General features: G+C 43.0%; 1 protein-coding gene across 1 annotated transcript in view; it reads left to right on the top strand.

Annotated features, from left to right (window-relative positions):
• KDM5A (lysine demethylase 5A) overlaps positions 1 to 11,999 on the top strand; it is a 105,083-nt gene that overhangs the window by 54,074 nt on the left and 39,010 nt on the right. The window contains 4 exon segments of the mRNA XM_006163218.3: positions 5,639 to 5,820; positions 6,204 to 6,328; positions 7,192 to 7,342; positions 10,018 to 10,132. Of these exon segments, the coding sequence (XP_006163280.1) occupies positions 5,639 to 5,820; positions 6,204 to 6,328; positions 7,192 to 7,342; positions 10,018 to 10,132 (573 nt within the window).

Here is an 11,999-nt window from a genome sequence, read left to right as displayed (position 1 = left end):
CCCTCCTCTCTGACCTTCCTCCATAGCTGCAGTCTCACCAGATTCGCACTGTGTTCCCTTATACTTCTGTACTTTTACTCCTCCCCTGCCTGATATTGTCCCCCCCCCTTTTTTTTTTGGAGAGGTTTTTGCTATAGGACATGTGTGCTCGCCAGACAGACAGAGACAGACAGAAATCGAGAAATCATCCCCCAGGAAGGATGGCCATGCCGTAGTCCCTTTTCTTCCATTCTCCTCTCGGGATCTTGGGCATGCACGCACGCATGTGCGCCTGGCGTGAATTTTAAGACAACGGGTTCGGGATGTGAACCCAACAACATAGTCATTATGGTAACTGCTGGTCCCTGTCCTCATTTTTTAACAGCTCTGTGTAGGTAAAATTGACATAGAATAAACTACATGTTTAAAATGTTGTTTGAGGGACCAGCAGTTAGCGTAATGGCTATGTCACTGGACTCCCACGTAGTTGACCGTGGTTCGAGTCCCGGACTCGGTGGCTTAAACTCACGCCGGGCGCATGTGCGTGCGTGCCCAAGATCCCGAGAGGAGAATGGAGGAGAAGGGATTGCGGCGTGGCCATCCCCCCTGGAGGGTGATTTCTCGCTTTCTGTCTCTCTGTCTCTCTCTTTCTTTCTGGCGAGCACACGTGCCCTATAGCAAAAATCTCTCCAAAAAAGAAAAATGTTTGATAATTTCATCTTTATATACCACCAAACCATTGCCATCATGTAGATAGTGAATATTTTATTAATCCTAAAGGTTTCTTCTTGCCCCTCAGTGACCTTTCCTTCATACCTCATACCACCTCTTTACCCTGTCCCCTTGAAAATCACTAATCTTCTTTCTTTAATAAGTTTTTCTTTTAGAGTTTTATCTAAATGGCATCATTTAATTATATGTACTTTTTTTTTTTTTTTTTTAAGTTAGTTTTTTTCTTTAGGCCTCATTTTAAGTGAGATTTTTGCTATAGGACTCACTGGAGAGGCAGACAGAAAGTGAGAAATCACCCCTCGAGGAGCATGGCCACACAGTCCCTTCTCCATTCTCCTCTCAGGATTTTGAGCATGCACGCAAATGTGCCTGGTGTGATTTTCAAATGGCTGGGTCTGGGACTTAAACCGTAGTCAACCTTATTGGAGTTCAGTGATATAACCAGTATGCCAGCTGCTGGTCCCCACGTATTATGTAATTCAGTCAACGTAATTACTTTGAAATTCATTCACGTCGTTACATATATTCATAGTTTATCACTTTTTTATTGCTGAGTAGTTTTCCATTGAATGTATATGCCACAGTTTGTTTGTTTGCTTGGACATCTAGATTGTTTCCAGTTTTTGGCTGTTTGAATTACGCTGGTATGGACAGAGTTTTATTTCTTTTTCATTTCTGTCAGAGCCTACATGTACTTGCTGGAGAGAGAGGGATAGTGAGAAAGCACTCTCCCCCGTAAGGAATGGTCACACTGCTATCACTTCTCTGACTCTCCTTTTGGGATTTTGGGTGCATGCTCATACACCCAGCATATTTTCCATGCCGAAGGACCAATGAGGTCAGCCATGTCAAGACAGGTTGCCTTAACTACCATGCCACTGGTTGTTCCATGTCCAAGTTTTTATATGGACATATTCTTTATTAGTCTTGGGCCCATACTAGATGTGAAATGGTTGGGTTATGTGGTATTTAGTGTATGTTTACTTCGTTTTTTTTTTTTAATAATTAAAAATATTATTTAATTTTATTTATTTGTTCATTTATTTAAATTTGACCAGAGAGAGATACAGAAAGGGAGAGAGGGAAAGTGACAAAGCAAGCCACCAGGTCTGGGACTCGAACTTTGGTTGGACATGTGGGAGTGTCCAGCACCTTAACCGCAAGCCACCCGCTGGTCCCCTAGTTGTTGATTTTTTCTTAAGTCTATTCCATTAGAGTCAGTCAGAGTGTGAGGAAGCGGGGGAGACAGTGCTCCCCAACAGGACCTTGTTGGCTTTATCCACTCCCAGCCTCACATCCCTGAGTCATGGGTGTGCCTGTCCCCAGCACACTCAGGGACGTCTTCAGTCTTGAACCCAGTAGCTCCTACCTGGGTCAGCCTTGCAAAGCTTGCATTTTACCGTCACACCACCTCCCGGCTTCTGCTTCTTACTTTTGTAAAGAAAACTGCCAAGTTACATTCCAACATGGTTGTACCATTTTGCATTTCTACCAGCAGTATGTAAGAATTATAGTTGCCTTATATCCCCGGCAACACCTGGCATAGTTTTTTCAACTTCCACTTTTTTTTTTAAAGAGTGATTTAGCTTTATTATTAGTATTTTCATTATTATTTTTTTTAGAGGCTTTTGCTATACTTTGGTTGTGCTCGCCAGAAAGACAGAGAGAGACAGAGAGATAGAAAGTGAGAAATCACCCCCCAGGGGGGATGGCCACACTACAATCCCTTCCCCTCCATTCTCCTCTCAGAATCTTGGGCACACACGCACACACGCCCAGCGTGAGTTTAAGCCACCATGTCTGGGACTCAAACCATGGTCAACTACATGGAAGTTCAGCAACATAGCCATTACGCTAACTGCTGGTCCCAATTTAGCTTTATTATTTTAAAAAATTTTGCTATAGGGCATGTGTGCTCATCAGAGAGAGACAGAGACACAGAGAGAGGGGTAAAAAAATAAAGCAAGCTGCCAGGTCCGAGACTTGAACTGTGGTTAGCCATGTGGGAAGTCCAGCGTCTTAACTACCATGCCATCTATTGGCCCTTGACTTAGATGTTTTAAATAGGGTTTCTAGGTGGTAATTTCATAGTGATTTTTTTTCAAACAGTTGTTTATTTAACTTTTAATTATTGTTTTTTAACTTGACCAGACAGACATAGGGAGAGAAGAAAAGTGAGAAAGTAAGCCACCGGGTCCAGGATTCAAACCACAGTCAGCCATGTGAGTGGGAGTCCATCAATGCAACTGCTACACCATCTGCTGACCCCCCATTGTAGTTTTTTTTAAATTAATTGTTTACTTAGTTTTATTTATTCCCGTTTTTATTTTTAAAGAATTATCTTTTCAATTTTATTTATGCATTTATTTATTTTATTTTGACCAGAGAGAGAGAAAAGAGGGAAAGTAGGAAACTAAGCCCACCAGATCTGGGACTCAAACTATGGTCATCCGTATGGGCGTGTCCAGCGCCTTCACCACCACACCCCTGCTGGTCCCCTCCTTTTTTAAAAACATTTATTCTAGGGCACACATGCTGACAAGAGAGAGTGAAAAACAAGCCATCGGATCAAAGGGAGAGAAAGTGAGGAACAAGCAGCCATGTCCAAGAGTGGAACTGCGGCTGGCCCTGTGGGAGTCCAGCATCTTACCTGCCTCGCCACCTGCTGGCCCCTCACTGTCATTTTAATTTGCACTTGTCTTGTGATAATCATATCGAACATTCGTTGTGCATCTGTTGCTTCTACGTATTTGTTAGTGTCTGTTCAAATCTTTTGCCCACTCTAAAAATTAGGTTTTATTGAATTTTAAGAGTTCTCTATATTCTCTAGATATAAATTATTTTTTTAAAGAATTATTTTATTGAACTTTATTTGTTTTATTTACATATTTATTTATTTTAATTTGACCAGAGAGGAACGGGGGAGGGGGGGGCGGGGTGGGGGCGAGTGAGAAAGTCAGCCTCCAGGTCTGGGACTTGAACTGTGATTCGTCATGTGGGAGTCCAGTTCCCTTAGCTACCATGCCAGCAGGTGGCCCCTTTATCTGTATTCCTTTATTTATTTTTTTTTTGGAGAGGTTTTGGTATAGGGCGCATGCACTCACCAGAGAGACAGAAAGTGAGAAATCACCCCCCAGGGGGAATGACCATGCTGCAGTCCCTTCTCCTCTATTCTCATCTTGGGATCTTGGGCACGCACGCACACGCGCTTGGCGTGAGTTTAAGCCACTGGGTCCAGGACTAGAACCGCGCTCAACTACATGGGAGTCCAGCAACCTAGCCATTATGCCAACTGGTCGTCCCCTGTATCTGTATTCTTAAAAGTCTTGTTTTGGTTAAATGTTTATTTAGTGTAGAATTCCCTTTCTCAGTGCCTGCAGTTTTTATTTGGAATTTTCTAGTCTGAGTATATTGATGGACACTCATGAAATAATTTTTTCTTGTATACATTGACATTTCAGATTTAACCTAAGCTATTTGTTCTATAGTAATTTGATTATTATATCTCTCGATCCTCGTCCCTGTTATTTGTGGTACTTTGATCACATTTCTCTGTAGATCCTTGTCCTTTAAACCAACTTCCCACCTGTGCCTTATTCCCAGGCCTTATGTCTGCCCTTTCTTTGCATTATGCACTTTTCTTAGAAATTAGGGACCAGCAGTTGGCTAAGTCACTGGACTCCCATGTAGTCGTCTGTAGTTCGAGTCCCGGACCCGATGGCTTAAACTCATGCCGGTCGCATGTGTGTGCGTGCCCAAGATCCCAAGAGGAGAATGGAGGAGAATGGACTGTGGCGTGGCCATCCCCCCAGGGGGTGATTTCTTGCTTTCTCTCTGTCTTTTTCTCTCTTTCTGGTGAGCGCATGTGCCCTATAGCAAAAACCTCTAAAAAAAAAATTTTTTTTTTGCTTTAGGCCATGTGCACTTCCAGGGCGTGGCAGGGGAACAAGTCCCAAGTCACACTCCCAGCGGGTAAGGTCTTGCTGCAGATCCTCCTCTTGGGATCTTGGGTGCACGTGCACATACAGTGTTTTACTGTCTGCTGTGCCTGGGACTTTTTTTTGGAGAGGTTTTTGCCCTGGGGCGTGTGTGCTGGACTCAGTGCCGTCGGCCATGTTGGAGTCCAGCACTTCAAGCACTATGCCACCTCTTGGCTCCAAGCAGTACTTATTATTTTTTTGATTAATCTTTTTATTGTTTTAAAGAAAAGACAAAGAGCCTCACAAAAAATACATACATTAGGTTGTCAGAACAGTCACGACGTATTTTTCTATGTTGTTCTGTGCAAAAATCCATCATGACTTTTCCAGTGACCCAGCAGCCTCATTAGTTACATGATAAACCTTGTTTTTATCACTATTCATGTTAAGAAATAGAACGTCAATACCCTCCCCCAAAGTACCTCCTAATCACATGCACACACACACCTGGTGTGTTTTTTAAGCTGCCAAGTCCGATGTAGGGTCCAGCTGTCTTCACCACTGGCTCACCTAATAACCATTATTTTTAGAAAGTATTTGGTATTGTTGGGATCAGCAGATGGTGAAATGGTTACATCACTGAGCTCCCACATAGTCAGCTGTGGTTCAAGTCCTGGACCTGATGATGGCTTAAAACTCACACCAGGCTCCTGTGTGTGCATGACCAGAATCCCAAGAGGAGAATGGAGGAAAAGGGACTTCAGCATGGCCTTCCCCCCAGGGGGGGTATTTCTTGCTTTCTGTTTCTCTGTCTCTGCAACGTGCGTACACGCTGCATAACAAAAATCTCTCTCTTAAAAAAAAAAAGGGTTTGGTATTAATGATGCTGTACTCCCCATGTTTATACCTTAAGAGATTTTGCCTATAGAAAAAATTGTAATAACTTAAATTATTTGATGCTTTAAATACTAGAAAGGCTTGGCCTAGTGACCTGAAGTGTATTTTAGGGTGTCGTGATGTCAGAAGAAGAAGTATTTGAGCTTGTTCCTGATGATGAGCGACAGTGTTCGGCGTGCAGAACCACATGTTTCCTCTCTGCGCTCACGTGTTCCTGTAATCCTGAGCGGCTCGTGTGTCTCTACCATCCAACTGACCTGTGCCCCTGCCCCATGCAGAAGAAATGTCTTAGGTACCCAGAAATACCTTGTAAAGTCTCTGTTACGTTTTCTTGAAACTGAGTTGTCGTGCTGTGCTTTTGTTACCCTCCCTGTTTTCGGACGGGCAACTTCTTGTCTCTCCACTTCCTGAAAGAAAGTAGCCCTTTACAGTTGGCCGTAAACCTGGCAGCCAAAACTGTAGTTTCTTTATCTGTTGATCTCACATATTTCCTGTCTCTGTCTGCACTAACACTGGGCTTTTGAAGGTTTTCTCTCGGTATGAACCGAGACCTCATTCCCCTGGCCGTGGACTTTTCTTAAGCGATCGTACTTAAAACTGTATTATTTTCAAGTTGTTCTTGATTTTTAAGCTTTTTATTTCTGTGTGTTTTTGTTTGTTTGTTTGTTTTAATAGATATCGCTACCCATTAGAAGACCTTCCCTCTCTGCTGTACGGTGTAAAAGTCAGAGCCCAGTCCTATGACACTTGGGTCAGCCGCGTTACAGAAGCGTTATCTGCTAACTTCAGCCACAAGAAAGGTTAAGTCTCCTGCTTTTCTACTTTTGTGTGTGTATGCTGAAATTGTCACTCAGAAAGAGATCTTGTTTAGTTTTTTGCTTTGGACATGTAGTTGTTGGAAGGACAGAAAGAGGGAAAGTTAGAAAGGACCCCCCAGGGGATATGGCCATCCCTAAATCCCTTTTCCTCTGTTTTCTTCTTGAGAAGAAGAAAACTGGTGCCCCTGCACCCAGTGTGTATTTCAAGCCTCCAGGCCTAGGACTTGTTAACAACAGTTGGCTGTGTGGGATCCAGCCGCCTTAATCACCACGCCCAGTTTTTTGTTTTTTCCCCCTTCAAGAAAAACTCTAGGCCTTATATAAGATTTGAGATTAGTGATTTGCCAAATAATAGATTTAATTTTCTATTTGAGAATTTTTTAAAGAATTATTTTAATTTAATTTAATTTATTATTATTGTTTTTAATGTTTCCAGATAGATACAGAGAGAGAGAAGGAAAGTGAGAAAGCAAGCCTCAAGGTTTGGGACTTGAACCACGGTCGGCCCTGTGTGAGTCCAGTGCCCTTAACCACCACGCCACCTGCCGGCCCTGAGAATCTTTTAAACAAAATCTGTAATGTAAAATGGGCCAGATGTCTAACTTGCAGTAGGTGTATCATGTGTTTTTGGGAGTCGTTACTGGTGGACTAACACCATCGGCCTTTTGGAAAGGGAAAGTGCTGTATCAGAGGAGTCTTCTGTTCGGATGAGGAGCAGCTCTGTTGTAGTGATGAATTGTCAGAGCCGCAGCATTTCCAGCAGTAGGTTGGTGACCTCCTGGAGTGAGGCTGCTGAAGACTTGACAGTGACTTTCTGTGTCTGTGACTTTTTACGTATGTTACAGATCTGATCGAGTTGCGAGTAATGCTGGAAGATGCCGAGGATAGGAAGTACCCCGAGAATGACCTCTTTCGAAAACTCCGGGATGCTGTCAAAGAAGCCGAGACCTGTGCTTCTGTGGCTCAGCTGCTTCTCAGCAAAAAGCAGAAACACAGGTAAACCCACGCAGAGCTTAGTCATCCAGGTGGTTCTTGTTTTCTCAGAGTTTCAGCCTTTCAGACTTTGAGCTGGCCTGCGAGGTTCTATTTGGGCCACATCTCTGCCTTCCCCTGTTTTATTTCTTGCTGTTCTTCATTTGCTCTTCCCTGCAAGGCTCCTCCCTCTGCCATCCAGACGTCCCTGATGTGTTCGTTCTCAGGACTTTCACATTTGCGCCTCACTTTGCTCAGAGCTCTCTGGACACCACATCCAGGTGGCTTATTCCCTCACTTCCTTCAAGTTGTTCAAATGTCACTTTCTGGGAGAGGCTTTTTCTGAGAATGCTTTGTAAGACTTCAGCCCTCTTACCATTTTTTCCTGCTTTGTTTTTCTCTTAGACTTACTACCTTCTGATGTACTAACTTGTTTATTTAATTGATTGTCTATCACCTCCCCTTCTGCCCATCTCTACTAGAGTGTACACTAGATTTGAATATTAGGGATTTTTGTCTTTTTTTTTTTTTTTTTTTTGGTGCTTTTTCTGGTTTTTTTTTTTTTTTTTTTTTTTTTTTTGGTGCTCTTTCTGGTACACAGAACAATGCTTGGTCCATAGTAGGTATGCTATAAATACTTGTAAATCAGTGAGCGGAATGTTACTGCAGGCTGGAGGCAGGTGGTAGCAAAGAGTGACCCTGATGGCTGCAGAAGAGGCTGTTGTGGAGCATAGCCACGTGCACCCCTGACTTCACGTAATTCCTATGTATTGCGTTTCCTGTGGTATTATTTTGTAGTCATTCCAACACTTTCCATGTATCTGGATGTTTTTGTTTTTTTTTTCTTTCTTTCCCTTTTTTTTTAGTTTGCTTATAGGGCTTATGTGTTCATCAGAGAAAATCAGAAAGAGAGAGGGAAAATAAGAAATCACTCTCCAGGGAGGATGGCTATGACACAATCCCTTCTCCTCCGTTGTCCTCTCAGGACTTCAGGCATGCACACACAGGTGCCTGGTGTGATTTTCACCCCACCAAGTCTGGGATTTGAACTGTGCTGTTGGCCATGTGGAATCCAACCACTTTAACCTTCATGTCACCTGCTGGCCTCTGGCTTTCTTTTTCATAAATAGTTCACAATGAATCTTAAACTACTTTGTAAATATTTAATCTGCCATATATCAGACAACCCCCGCCCCAACATTTCTTTGATTCAAGAATGAGAGTGTGCATGCAGGAGAGACAGACATACCCATGGGATCTCAGCACATGGTGATTCCCTTCCCCTAGCCCCTGGCGTGTTAGGGTCCTGGACTTACACACTATATACACCTGGCACATTTTCAGGTAACCTCGGGATGCAAACCCACAGTCAGGCATGTGGCTTCCAGCACTGCAGTTCAGAGTGTTAGTGTTTACACCACTATTATGGACCATAGACTCCGAACCTTTCTTTCTTCCTTTTTTATTTTTTTTTAATTTTTATTTAAAATTAATTAATTAATTTTTAATTTGACCAGAGAGGGACAGCGTGTGAGATAGAGAGGGAAAGTGAGAAAGCAAGCTGCCAGGTCCAGGACTCAGACTGCAGTCAGCCATGTGGAAGTCTAATGCCCTTAACCACCATGCCACCTGCTAGCCCCTGTTTCTTTTTAATTGCAGGAAGGTGTGTAGGTCACCATAGAAAGAGAGATTGAGGTCGAGAAAATACCCCCTCAATGGGGCATGGTCATGCTTCAATCCCTTTTCCTCCATTTCTCCATCCTGTCAGAATTTTGGGCATGCATACACATGTACCTGGCTTATTTCCCAAGTGGCTATGGCCAGGACTTGAACTATAGTTTGTTATGTGGGTCCCAGCTTCCCTTAGTCTCCAGGCCCTGGGGTTAGCCCCAGAGAATGTTTCTTAAAGATAATAATCTGTGAGGGGGCTGGCAGATGGTTTGATGGTTAGGGGTGTTGGACTCCCACATGGCTGACTGTGGTTCAAGTCCTGGACCTGGCAGCTTGCTTTCTTTCTCTTTCTCTGTCTTTCTCTGGTCAAATTAAAAAAAAAAAGTTAAATAAAATAATTCTTTTAAAAAATGATATTAATCTATGGATCTTAATTTGTCATTGGGTTACTAACCCCTTTGGAGAATTTTAAGTTTGGAAACCTGAGAAAAATGCATACCTACAAACATTTAAATGCTTTTAGAGGATTCATTGTCTCCTAATTTAGGTTAAAGACCTTTGTTTCACATTTTTTTTAAATTTAGCTTTATTTATTTAATTAATTTATTTGACCAGAGAGAGAGAGAAAGAAAGTAAGCCGCTAACTCGGGACTTGAACCGTGGTCAGCTATGTGGGAGCCCAGCACCCTTAACCACCATGCCACCTGTCGGCCCCCTTTGTTCCACATTTTAAGCTCCTTGAAGTACAGTATTTAACCCATGAACTTAGCACTTCCTAAGAAGAGTTTAAAGTCTGAAGTACCTGATACTGTGGGCTAGAGAATCTGTAGCTGAGAGAGAGGACTCTTTGAGTCGTTAATGTAAGAATGTAGAGACTTATTTAGAAATGGTCACCATCGCAGTGGGAGCCCTCAACACCAGAGTTCTGGATCATTTAGGTGTGAGTTCTGGGGAGACTAGGAGGAACCCTTTTGCTATGAGATTGATTCGATTTTTCTTACTCATGTCCCAATGTTGTTTCACATCAGGCAGAGCCCAGATAGTGGGAGGACACGGACCAAGCTGACTGTGGAGGAATTGAAGGCCTTTGTCCACCAGCTCTTCAGCCTCCCCTGTGTCATCAGCCAAGCCCGACAAGTCAAGGTGGAGTATTACATTCTTTCTTGGGTAATGTCCTGTGTGGTACGCGCTGTTTCTGCTTTGGTTAATAGAATGGCACGCATAGACTAGTTGTTTGTTCCATTTCTCATTTATATGCTGCTACTCAAAGAATCATTTATTTAATTTTATAATTATTACTATTTTAATTTGACCAGAGAGAGACGGAGAGAAGGAAAGTGAGAAAGCATGCCACCAGGCCCTGGAGTCAAACTGCAGTTAGCCAAGTGGGAGTCCACTGCCTTAACCACCGTGGCAACTAACAGCCCCATAGTTAAGCCACCACGGCCGGGACTCAGACCGCAGTCGGTCATGTGGGAGTCTAGCACTGTTAACCATCGTGCCTGGCCAGCCCCTATTTAAGAGTTTTTAAGTAGGCAATCTTTTTTTTTTTTTTTTTTTCTTATATATTTTATTCCATTTTTCCTTTAACTAAAGCCAGTTTAGTAATTATAGTTTTTCTGTATTATGTATGGATTGATGTAATTGAAATATAAGAAATAATCTAAAATCCAGTGAATTGGGTGGTGTAATGGTTACATTGCTGTACTCCCATGTAGTTGACTGCAGTTCGAGTCATGGACACAGCAGTTTAAAATAGAGTGCGTGTACATGCATGCCCAAAATCCCGAGAGGAGAATGGAGAAGGGATTGTAGTGTGACCATCTCCCCTGGGGGGTGATTTCTCGCTTTCTGTCTCTCTCTGTCTGGCGAGCGCACATGCCTTATAGTGAAAACCTTTCTCTGAAAAAAGAAAATCAGTGAATTATTAGAACATGAGCTTCTTAAAATGAAAAAAATATTTAATTTTGTACATTATTATTTTTGTTATTTTAATTTGCTATAATAATGAGAAGGAGAGAAAGGGAAAGTGAGAAAGTAAGCAGCCAGGTCTGGGACTTGAACTGCAGTTGGCCACATGGGAGTTGAGTGTCTTTTTTTTTTTTTTTTTTTTTGCGAGAGGTTTTTGCTATAGGGCGCATGTGCTCACCAGACAGACAGAGAGACAGAAAGTGAGAAATCACCCCCCAGGGGGGATGGCCACGCTGAAATCCCCTCTCCATTCTCCTCCATTCTCGTCTCAGGATCTTGGGCATGCACGCAGATGTGCCCGGTGTGAGTTTCAAGCCACTGGGTCCGGGACTTGAACTGTGGTCAACTACATGGGAGTCCAGCGATATAGCCAATACGCTAACTGCTGGTCCCTCCCTAGTGTCTTAATCAGCACACTATCTGTTGGCCCCCAGTATAAGAGCTTTTAAAAGCCCAGAGCTCTGGGGAGCCAGCAGTTAGCGTAATGGCTATGTCGCTGGACTCCCACATGGTCGACCGCGGTTCGCGTCCCAGACCTGGTGGCTTAAAACTCACGCCGGGCATGTGTGCATGTGTGCCCAAGATCCTGAGAGGAGAATGGAGGAGAAGGGATTGTGGCGTGACCACCCCCCCGGGGGGTGATTTCTCGCTTTCTCTATCTCTGTCTGTCTCTGTCTGTCTGGTGAGCGCACGTGCCCTATAGCAAAAACCTCTCCCAAAAAAAAGAAATAAAAAGTGCAGAGCTCTGAAATTAATAAGGCCTAGAAGGAGTAATGGATAAAGTCTCAGAAGTGTATTTCAAGGGACTGGCAGGTGGCATAGTAGTTAAAGGTGGTGAACTCCCACGTGACTGACCACGGTTTGAGTCCAGGACCTGGCAGTTTGCTTGCTCACTTTTTCTTCTCTCTCTTTCTGTGTATGTCTTGATATGGTAAAATTAAAAATAACAATGATAAATAAAATAAGAAAATAATTATTTTAAAAAAAATGTATACCAAGCATATTGATCTCTCTAGTTAGTGATAGTTTCGAGTGTGCT

This window comes from Tupaia chinensis, unplaced genomic scaffold, assembly GCF_000334495.1.
Source record: "Tupaia chinensis unplaced genomic scaffold, TupChi_1.0 Scaffold141530_1, whole genome shotgun sequence".
Taxonomy (NCBI): domain Eukaryota; kingdom Metazoa; phylum Chordata; class Mammalia; order Scandentia; family Tupaiidae; genus Tupaia; species Tupaia belangeri.
Note: the sequence above shows the minus strand (reverse complement) of the source record. Positions and strands in the feature narration are given on the sequence as shown.